The 12155-nt window shown below is 40.9% G+C and overlaps 1 gene segment (V, D, J or C); it reads left to right on the top strand.

Annotated features, from left to right (window-relative positions):
- The first annotated feature begins 569 nt into the window (after positions 1-569).
- Positions 570-10170, top strand: LOC121401948. The segment is given in 2 exon segments: positions 570-720; positions 9828-10170. Coding segments are annotated over 2 exon segments (363 nt in total).
- Positions 10171-12155: the final 1985 nt, after the last annotated feature.

Genomic DNA, 12155 nt, shown 5'->3' on the forward strand with positions numbered 1-12155 from the left:
CCCAGGACCTCCAGAAACGAACTGCCTGGGGGCTTCTTTTTCTTAAGAATATACAGTACTATTTCCTATGATATATATTTCCTATGATATACTTTATTTCTGGAAGTTCATTAAGCCTAAACTACCTACAAACTGAAATGAAGGAAATGTATCCATTATAGTGTGGCTCCCAACCAAATGCAAAAGCCAAATTCACATAGTAGGTACAGGGATTCGTTCATAAAAAATCAGACTTCCTGTAAAATGCCCTTTTGTTACACAGACACTTTTGTTTCTAATCTCACTTTCAGGGCCGCTCCGGCCATGAGGCAAGGTGAGAATCTTGCCTCAGGCGGCACGGAGCGGCCAGTTACCAGGGGCGGCAAAAAGCCGCCTCTGGTAACTTTAAGAGCCGAATTTCCGTTTTTTAAAACTGAAATTCGGCTCTTCTAGCGCAGCGAGCGCAATAGCGCTCACTGCACTAGTGATGCGGCCCCTCCTCCACCCGCTCCAACGCTGGTAGTTAGAAGAGCGGAGCAGGAGGAGGTGCGGCATTGAAACGTGCCTGCTCACTTTGCATACACAAAGTGTGTGGTGAGTTCCCTGTAGATATAAGATGCTATAAATGTTCTATTTCCTATGTGACGTCTCAGTGATCTGCACCTGACACTGCTCCTACTGTCAGTATGGGGAGATACTTACTGCTTGTCCTCTCCGCTCTCTTCTCTCTCTCTGTTCCAGGTAATTACGGGATCTCTGAAATACATACATTTTACCCATGCTATAGAACAAAATGTATATGTATTTACTTGTACATTAGTAAATACAATTGATTTCTTATTTATTTTTTCCAATCCTCAGGTTCCTATGGGCAGATTATACTGACTCAGTCTCCAGATTATGTCTCTGTGTCACCAGGAGAAACTGTCACCATCACATGTAAAGCCAGTAGTAGTGTTGGTAATGTTGTAGCCTGGTACCAACAGAAATCAGGGCAGGCACCAAAGCTGCTGATCTATTGGGCAAGTACCTGACACACAGGGACCCCAGAGCGGATCTGCGGCAGTGGGTCTGGAACAGATTACTCAGCAGAATAGAAGCAGAAGATGCAGCAGATTATTACTGTCAGCAGTATTACACTTACCCTTTCACACAGTGATACAGATCTGAACAAAAACCGCCCAGATTTATATAACAGGTGCCCCTAGGCCCATTGCCATTCATCACCCCTATCCCGTCCCCTTCCTTTGTGTGCAAATTTTCAGCATCGGGTCCGGAGTACTGGGGATTGGTGCACAAGAATTTTTAAAAACTATTGTATCTTCTGTGAATACCAAGTGCTTCCGAACCAATGTAGGTGTGGTTGGAATTTACCTGAGCCATCCTATAACTCTGCAAAATCTCTTCAAAATCTCTTAATTGAAACCCTAAATTTAAGAGTTCCCTGCAAGTAGTGCATCACTCTACACAAGTGTACCAAACACTCTGTCTCATCACAATCAAAGGGTGTATTCCATTAATTCTCCAATTCACCAAATGGTTTAATTTGCATTAAAATAGGCCAACGTTTCCTTTCATTGCACTGAATGTTCAGGCACAGTCACACACTTCCAGGGTACAAGATAAAGACTTTACCTGGGATGAACAGGTTCCCATTAGATAAGATCAGGAGAGTAAACATACATTATCGTACAATGTATTTAACAGATCTCACAAAAGCTTGTTATGGCAATATGCTCATGGTTAAATCACCAGTTTATGTAGTTACCTCTTTTGGCCACCTGGTGTCCACATTTAGTGTAATTATTTATCATGTCCATCAGGTGGCAATGTGATGTTTTTTTCCATGTAAGTTGAAAATCACTTCCTGGGAGCAGTCTATAAAAATTTCCGGAAGGGAAGGAGCAGCAGCTATTTTTGTTGGCAGAACTAAATCAAAGGATTCCTGTTAAAGGAGAACTAAAGCTTAACTAAAGAAGAAGGCTATAAATGTTGTACATTATGTTTTGGGCTTCTGTACCAGCGAAAGGCAACCACAGCCCTTTAACAGTAAAGATCTGTGTCTCCAAAGATGCCCCAGTAGCTCCCCATCTTCTTTTCTGCTGATTCACTGCACATGTTCTGTGCTGCTGTCACTTACTGAGCTTAGGGACCCACTCACAATATCCAATACACATAGAATAGAAATGTCACAATATAAGGCTGATTAGTCATTAATACAGATAATTACTACAGTGCAACTACCATCAGAATTTAATATTCAAACTTGAAGAATCAGCTTATATTACAGTACACCGTGTAAAGAAAAAAGAGAAGGCACTTCCAAAGACCAATCTTTCAGGCAGATTTGTCAAATCATAAATCATCTTTTGGACATTGCATTTTGAACGGGAGAGGAGGGCCCTACAATTTGCTGGACTGAAAGTATACCTTTCTTTTGAAAGCTTGAACATATAATTGGATTTGTCAAATCATAAGTAGTTTATTTCAGTAAACAAGGATACAGCCTTACACATTTCATATCATTCAGATACTTAGTCATAGGTTTATGATTAATCTGAATAATATGAAACGCGTAAGGCTGTATCCTGTGTATCCCTCAGCTGACGGTTCAGGGCAGTGCACCTAGACCTCTTCTCACAATTGTTGAGTCTTATTGAGTCCTGAGAACTTTATATATATTACTACTATCAACTAGTGTTTATTGTTATATTACAGACCAACCTCATTTTCTGCTGGATAATTTGCAATGGCCCCTAAGATTAGCTTCTCAACAGCTTCTCAGAGCCCACTGAGCATGTGAGTGTCACAGATAGGGATGTAGCGAACTGCCAATTTGGTGTTCGCGAACGCCGTTCGTGAACACCGGCAAAAAATGCGAACGTTCGCGGACAGTTCGCGAACTTCGAACACCCGCTAAAATCGTTTGAATCGAACGATCGAAGGATTTTAATCGTTCGATCGAAGGATTTTCATTCGAATCGAACGATCGAAGCCATTAGATCGAAGGATTTTCATTCGATCGAATGCTTACAATCGTTCGAACGAATGGAAATCGTTCGATTTTTAGCGGCGAAGGAATTCGAATGGTCGAACGACTTGTATTCGAATCGAACGGGAACTCAAAATGCAAACGTTCCCAAATGTTCACGAACATGCGCCGGACGCGAACGGTCGAAGTTTGCGCGAACTAGTTCGCGGGCGAACAGTTCGCTACATCCCTAGTCACAGACACTTTCCAAGATGGTGACCCCCTGTGACAAGTTTGAAGTCCTGGATCATTGCTGCTATTGACAAGCTCAAACTTTAGCCTCGTGCAATAAGTTCACTATATAAAATATGTCATTTTTAGCCATATTCATTTTTAGGGTTTTTGGAACACCAAGGGAATCCTTAACAGGCCAGGTCATACCCAAAAGTCACAATGACAATGATGCTGAGGAGAACCAAGATCTGCTCAGAGGCAGCACTCACAGTTACACATGCCCAGGAACCTAACTAAACTGGGAGCAGCACAACAACCTGTTATAAACACTGATAGGCTGAGATACCATTGGGGTTTGGTAGAAAAATGATTCTTTCAAACACATACCTCCCAACTGTCCTGTTTTTAGAGAGACAGTCCCTCTTTCGACAGGTCAACCTGCAGTCCCTCATTTCTCCTGGAAATTCACGTTTTTCTGTGCACTGAACAGCCAGAAAAAGAAATAATGTTTCTAATTTAATTGGCTTTTGGCAGAGAGGCCTGAACAGCCACCAGGTGCACTTGGAAACTTTTGTAGCAATTTAGTTAGTGAGGCCCTATTGCCACTGGTTAGGAGTGCTGCATGTATTAGTTGGCTATTTATTTTAGATAAAGAGTTATTCAGTTTAAACCATACTGGGGCTCATTTATCAACGCTGGGCAAATTTGCCCATGGGCACTGTCCTATAACAACCAATCAGTGATTAGCTTCCCCCATGGGCAAATTTGCCCAGTGTTGATAAATGAGCCCCATTGTGTGTGTGTTATTACTGTATTCCTACTGGGGCCACCCGTAGGTGCCCGTATCTCACTAGGTGGAAGCCCTGTGCTAATAAGTACCAGGTACCCAGTCTCTCCCAATACCACTGCGGAGTGGCTCAGGTTTGTCCCGTGCCATCAGATAACACCACACGTGGAGTGTAACACCAACAAAGGGGTGTCAAAAGGGTTACAAGTGCAATAAATGTACTGTATGTAGTGCAAAGATATTCTGCAAAACATTTTTCAGGGGCACAGCTCACACCCTTATGCTCCCCCATACCAAATTTCCACCCTGAGTATCTGCACTTGCTCCTTTGTAACAGGTGGGGAAAGTTACATTGGTGGCTGGGGAAGGGGAAACATAAAGCAAACTTCACAACTGTCTGAGACTCTCTAAAGTCACAGGACCTACTGTATGTTAGTGACAACATTGATTGTTTTCTATTGTTCTAAAATTTAAACACATAATACATACCCAATTTTGACAGCTCAGCCTGCAGTCATGGTTTTCTTACTGAAATGTCCCGACTTTCTCTTTGATCTCCAGCACTGATGCCAGAAAAAGATAAAACATTTCTGAAACTTAATTAAAATAAGAAGCTTTTTGAGAGCCCAGAACAGCCAGCAGCTGCACTTAGATATTTCTGTAACAATTTAAGATAAGCAAAGATACAATTGTAACTACAGATGAAGCCAGTTGGAGTTGTGTGTTAAATGCATCATGATTTGGGATTAACTGAAGAAACTGTGTTATCTAAAGTCATTTTAACTTATTTAATGCATTTAACCTTTTTATTAGCATACCAAAGCACCATTGTTCACAATGGTGAACGCTTTAATTAGATGGGATGCTGTGATGCAATTTTCTGTGTTAAATGGGATAAATGGGATATCTGGGTTTAGTTATTCTGTGTCAAACACACAAACCAAAGTGGCTGCATCTGTATTTAAGATAAGCAGGTCTCTTGGGAGAACTGAGACTAGCAGTTTAAAGAGCAATTCAGTTTCAGTAGCAAAACTGTTATAATGTAGAAGAGTACACTAAAACTCCCAGAAATGTGTTCAAACTTTTATAACCTGCCAAATGTTGTAAAATGGATATGGTAATTAGGGGGTGTGGCCATAAAATGGATGTGGCCAAAAAATCTTCTCCACGTTACGCATGCCATAAGTTTTTGTCCCTCTTTTCATTCTTCAAATGTTGGAAGGTATGCAAATAGCTGTCAATTATGGTTCAGTAGCACCAGAAAGAGGCCTGCAGGTTGTACATCCCATATACAAACCGTGTGTATTTTGATACGTACATTGTACATGTTGTTAACTCTATATTTGCTCTTTTTTTTGTGTAAAATAACGTTTCTGTATCTAAACCTTCACCCAAAAGAAAAAATAGTTTGACCAAAATATAGGGATGCACCAAATCCTCTATTTTGTATTCGGCCGAACCCCTGAATCCTTCTTGAAAGAATTGGCCGAATACTGAACCGAATCCGAAGGGGGAAATATTTTTTACTTTCTTGTTTTGTGACAAAAAGTCATGCGATTTCCCTCCCCTTCCCTAATTTGCATATGCAAATTAGGATTCGGATTCGGTTCGGCCTGGCAGAAGGATTCGGGCGCATCCGAATCCTGCTGAAAATGGCCGGATCCTGGCTGAATCCCGAACCAAATCCTGGATTCGGTGCATCCCTACCAAAACAATCCTTGGCTTGGTTCTAATAATAAGTCTAGTAAATCAGGGTGCCAGGCATCAAATTAAATACTCACAAAGCCGAGCTTTGAAAGTAATCAGATTCTAATTTGTTATGTTTGAAGAAATACAGAACTTATATTCCAAAGCCTGGAGAGCATGGCTTGTGATTTTGTACCTTTCTTCTCATCTACTTTGCTTTAACCCTTTTCATGGAAGCCTATTGAATCCCATAGGGGTTATTCACAATGCCCCAAGCAGTGCGTAAAGTGCCAAAAAGTCTGCAATTGGCCTTTTTGGTACTTTGCACAATGTGTGGGGCATTGCATAAATTGCCACACAAGCCTCTGTGTGCACCTGTTCAGAGTGTAGAGACCTGCTATTGGACAACAGACAGAGATTGTTCCATTGTATGTTACTTAATGCAGGGAGGGTCTGTTGTTGCTTACATTACCATGTTTGACCTGTAACCCCGTGTGATTTTCTTCTTCTTCTTCCTGTGTATGCTCTCTATGAAAAGTTCCTGTTGCAGACATGTTATGCTGAAGTGGTTATTCTGAATTCTATAAAGCGGGGATCCCCAACCTTTTGAACCCGTGAGCAACATTTAGAAGTAAAAGGAGTTGGGGAGCAACACAAGCATGAAAAATGTTCTTGGGGTGCCATATAAGTGCCGTGATTGGCCATTTGGTAGCCCCTATGTGGATTGTCAACCTACACTGAGGCTCTGTTTGGCAGTGCACCTGGTTTTTCTACAACCAAAACTTGCCTCCAAGCCTGGAATTCAAAAAACAGCACCCTGCTTTGAGGCCACTGGGAGCAACATCCAAGGGGTTGGAGAGCAACATGTTGCTCACGAGCTACTGGTTGGGGATCACTGCTATAAAGCAACCAAGTTACTGTTCACTTAGAAGTTGGTGTGTCTGTCCTCACTTACAGAGAAGCTACACATGTAGTTCAGATCAGCTCTCTGCTAACACCTGCAACCTGTCCTACAGAATGAGACTATATTAGTCAGCACTCAATCTAAGACATTTAGATAGGGAAGACATGTCAGTGAGAGGGAAAGCACACACACCTACTCCTACTTCACATGAAAAAACTCAATAACACCTTCTATTCATTCACTGAGAAACACTGTTCAGGCCTAGATCTTTCACTAGAGCATTTCTGGGTTGGAAAGAGTCAGTACTAGCACTGCTAGGCATTAGCACTTGTGGCAACAGAAAGATGTAGAGGCAGATTTCAGGAACTTTTCAAATGTGATCCTCTTCCAACAGGCCTACAGACCCCCGTTATGATTCAGGCAATTGCATCCTGGACCCCTCCAGTGACATTGTGCAAAGCTGCTCCAGGCAACTGAGGAGCAAGGATCCCCCCTGGGTCCCAGCACTGTAGTTCTAAGAAAAAAAAAGACAAATAAAAAATTATACTGTATAACGCAAAAGACAGGGAGTGTCCAGTTCCCTGTGTCTCTCAGATTTCTCAAAAATGAACTGCTTGTTTTTCTTTGTTATTGTGTTTCCCACTATTGGTCTCCTTGGTGAGCATTAGCTATCCTCATACAATCATGACCGTAGATCACTGGTCTTAAGTACAAAATTCAAATACTTGGGCATAATTATATTTAAAAAACCCTACAATGTTTATAGTCCATAATCTTCAAGCACTCCTGCAGGAGCTCACTACAGTCCTTGCTCATCAGGATAAGCTACAACTGGCCATAATACGTAGAATTAATATCATTGAAATGATATCACTCTATAAAATAACATAATTACATACTTACTGTGTAACACACCAGTAGAGATTACCAAATATCTATTCCACCATCTTAGCAAAATGATATTTCCCTTTATTTGACTACACAAGACCCTATACGCTCTCATAATGTCTTATCTGTCCCAATCTTTCAATTGGGTTTAGCATCCCCAAATTGTTACATACTGTATACTATTTAGCATCCCAGGCATGCCAGATCTACAACTGACTTCACTTTAATACAAAAAACTGCCACCCTGTTGGAGACTTTATACTTTAGTTCAATTGAAGGCCTTAAAAATGTACTATATAGACTATTCAAAGATCTGAAACCCCAGATACCAGTCCTAACAGTCATATGAATGGCATGGGACCAAGCGAGAAGGTGGACCCTTAAGCTGCCGAAAATGGCTTAAGCATATACTCCATGAAGGTACAATGACGACTAGAACACAAATGGTTGCCCAAAAAAACTAGTAAATATCCCCCAGCACACCACAGTTCTGGAACAAGCCACAGGTCAAACATCACTCCTCATTATAGAATATATTCTTCAATTCTTCCAAGAAGAAGCTGATAAGCCACATTTACTCTATTCCATGTAATGTATACGACCCTCTACCCCAAGTGAAGCTCAAATGTGCCCCTGTTTTACCATCACTAGAAGACGACGACTGGGAGGAAGTGTCAGATACTATGCAATTGCCACTTATTAGACTAATACATTATTTATAAGGTATTACACCGAAGTATCCTACACCACTAAAACATCAGATGGGTAAAGTTGCTTCCCCTGTGTTGGTGCCACTACTCCCAGAAATTAGGACTAAAATCACCAAATTCAAGGCACTTGACCTCCCACAGATACTGTATCCCAAAGTCGTTTTAGGCCTAGTGGACTCTGAAGAACAGCATTAGAGAACTTCTGAAATTGTTCTATTCAGAGTAAGGAGGAATAAGGAACAAAGGATGCCTTCCAGGCAGCTCTATCTACCAGGCAGATAACAAACCAGCCACATCCTCCTCCTAGGCTAAACACATCTCCCCCAGCTGATTGGTCAGTACACTCTAGCATTACTTTCATTGAAGTTGCCAGATATGGAGTGTGTGATGTTATCTGCTCCTCCCTTTGATGGGGTTGCCACCTTTTCTGGAAAAAAATAGTGGCCTTCCTATATATTTATCTTTTTTCACTATTAATAACATTGGCATCTCTCATCATTTTTACCGGCCGGGCCGGTAAAATCCCGGCCTGGTGGCAACCCTACTTTGATGATATGCTGTGTGATGTCATCTGCTCCTCCTGTATCATGGCTGCTAAAGTCTGGAGGGAAAGTGATTTGAAAAGAGAGAAGCAGAATTTCAGCAAGGAGTTCTACATAGGAGATTGCACAGAACTCTAGAGAAAGTCACATACAGGTGGTAATCTGGGTGCAGGCAGGGACTGGTCAACTCACAACTAGAACTCTATAAACTGACAAATTTGAAAGAATTTGGGTGCCTTGGCTTTTGTCATTGAGACAATGATAGCCACTGACTGATTTGTACTGGCTATCACTGTGCAATTTTAACTGCCATGTCTTTGCCTGCCTTTACTGTTTAATAGTGATGGGCGAATCTGTGTGAAACGCATTGAAGTCAATGTGCGTCAAAATAATTTTGATGCGCGAACCTCAATTTTCATACGCGAGACTATATTGTCCAAATGCATTAAAGTCAATGGGCATCTGAATAGTTTTGAAGCGTGACCATTTTTATGCGCGCAACTATTCTGACGTGCGACAATTTTTTTTGTTGCAGTGGATTTTTCACCAGTGAATTTTCACAGCAGTTTCGTGAATTTATTCGCCTGGTGAATTTATTCACCCATCACTACTGTTTAATTGTTTAAATTGTCAAACTTTAAAAATGGTTTATTTAGTATGATATACTTTATTCATGGAAGCTGATTGATCCTAAACTACCTACAAACTGAAATGAAGGAAATGCAATGATTACATTGTGACACACAAACAAACCCAAAAGCCAAAGTCATTTAGAAGATATAGTAACCCAGTCTATTTCATCATTGTAATATACCTTCTGTAACCCAGACATGCTCATTACTTATCTCACTTTGCATACACAAAGTGTGTGGTGAGTTCCCTGTAGATATAAGATGCTATAAATGTTCTATTTCCTATGTGACGTCTCAGTGATCTGCACCTGACACTGCTCCTACTGTCAGTATGGGGAGATACTTACTGCTTGTCCTCTCCACTCTCTTCTCTCTCTGTCTTACAGGTAATTATGGGATCTCTGAAACACATATAATTTACTGATGCTATAGAACAATATATATACAGTATGTACTTACTTGTACTTTTCTTATTTCTTATTCCCAATCCTCAGGTTCCTATGGGCAGATTGTACTGACTCAGTCTCCAGATTATGTCTCTGTGTCACCAGGAGAAACTGTCACCCTCACATGTAAAGCCAGTAGCAGTGTTAGCAACTATCTCAACTGGTACCAACAGAAATCAGGGCAGGTACCAAAGCTGCTGATCTATGATGCAAACAGGAGACACACAGGGACCCCAGAGCGGATCAGCGGCAGTGGGTCTGGAACTGATTTCACTCTTACAATCAGCAGAATGGAAGCAGAAGATGCAGCAGATTATTACTGTCAGCAGTATAGGAGCTTCCCTCTCACACAGTGATACAGAGCTGAACAAAAACCTCCCTGTTACTGTGCCAGTGAGTTATTTACATGACACTCTATAAAGCTACAGAGCATGACATGGTATTCTCAAAGGCTTGGCACAAATATATCACAGCTGTGCAATTGGTGCATCATTTGCTTAATACCAATCATTTCATGTTTAATGGTTCCTTTTATCCCCAGAGAAGGGGTGCGGTTATGGGGGCACGGTTTGTGCCCTCATACTCAAACCTTTTCATGGGAATATGAAAGACCTCTCCCATCCCAACAATGGACTCTTCTCACTGCTGAGCTCAGGGAAGCTCTTCCGCTCTAGTGATGGGTTCATTTGCGCTGTTTCACTTCACCGAAAAATCCGCAAATTTCGAAATGGCAAAAATTTCTCAAAACGACGCGTCCGTTTTTTTGGCGAAATGGTGAAAAATTCGCGAAACGAGTCCGGCATCTTGTTTTTGACGCCAGCGTCCATTTTTTATGTCATTTTCACCATCTAATTTTCGCGGACGTTTCACGAATTTATTATATGGCGGCGAATCTTGCAAATTCACCGCCAATTCGCGCATGGCGAATAAATTCGCCTGTCATTATTCCATTCCCTTAAGGCCAACACAGAATGAGGAGGAGCTATTTCCCTCTGGCCATTCGGTGCCTGAACCAGGTGTAGGACTGGACTCTCTTATATATCACATCACTGCACATGCACTTTAATAACATTAACAATAATTAATTTCATTAATATACATCAGTAACTTGTTTTTTTCACTGTACACTGTTACTTTGCTCACTGTTAACTTGAACTTAATTTAACTTAAAAAGTTATTCTTTACTTCTTTAAGTTAAATCCTCCAGTTTGACCTTACTTTTATGTTCATTTTATCTTTAATAAATATAACCCATAGTGAGTTACTTTCGCTATATTAATGATCTAATATTGATCTGGGAAGGTAGTGACATTTTGGTGAGAGAGTTTGTTCACTACTGTAATGATACAAATTGGACATTACCTTTACGAGTGAGATCAATCCCCATGAAATGCCCGTTTTGGATATTAAGACCAAAGACAAGGATTGTTACTGATTTATATCGGAAACCTATTGCACAGATGTATAACTATAGGGACATTAAAATGGCTTATGATAGAGCAGTTGGGACTAACCCTGTTGATCTGTTAACCGTTAAATCTGATAAGGGGAGGCCACCAGTGAGTAAGGTGAGAAGGTGGAATTTTGATGAGTTTTCCCTGGGTTATCACTACTTATTCAAGGGATAGTCCCCATTTACTTAGGATTATTCAAAAGTACTGGAAAATTTTGGAACAAGATCCCAATTTCAAGACTATATTACCCCAACAGCCTCAATAGTCTAGGGTCTATTCTGTCACCCAGTATATTTGTTTATGTGGACCCGGCTAGACCTTCTAACTGGTTGAGTGTTAAAGGCTGCTATAGGTGTGGAGGTTCACGTTGCCAAGCTATTAAATTCAGTAAGTAACAACAGGGGTTATAAGATAAACTTTTAAGACAATTGTAGTACAAACAGGGTTATTTACCTGGTGTTATATAATTGTGTGTGTAATTTAATATATTGGCAAAACCATTAAGCCAGTTGGACGACATAAAATCACAAAACGGCGCCGGCGTCTTGTTTTTGATGGTGGCGTCCACTTCTTTTTACGCCGGCGTCCAAAAAAACAGACACTGGTGTCCATTTTTTATTTGACGCCTGCGAATTTTGGCTGCCGAATTTTTGCGGCGGTTTTCCCCGGTGGCGAATCGTGGGAATTTGCCGTGAATTTGCGCCTGCCGAATAATTTCTCCCATCACTAGTGCTTTTAACTAACAATCAATTACTGATAACATATGAATTATAATAAAGTGGAATGATCTGTTTGTATTGATATCACAACTTTTTAATTATTGATGTCAACTAATTAATTGTTTTTATTTGTGTGGTTATATAAGTTTAGTGTCTGCATGGGGCGTATTAGCTTCTGATGAAGTCACTAGTGAGTCATGTGG

The sequence above is a fragment of the Xenopus laevis genome, chromosome 1L (assembly GCF_017654675.1).
Source record: "Xenopus laevis strain J_2021 chromosome 1L, Xenopus_laevis_v10.1, whole genome shotgun sequence".
Lineage (NCBI taxonomy): Eukaryota > Metazoa > Chordata > Amphibia > Anura > Pipidae > Xenopus > Xenopus laevis.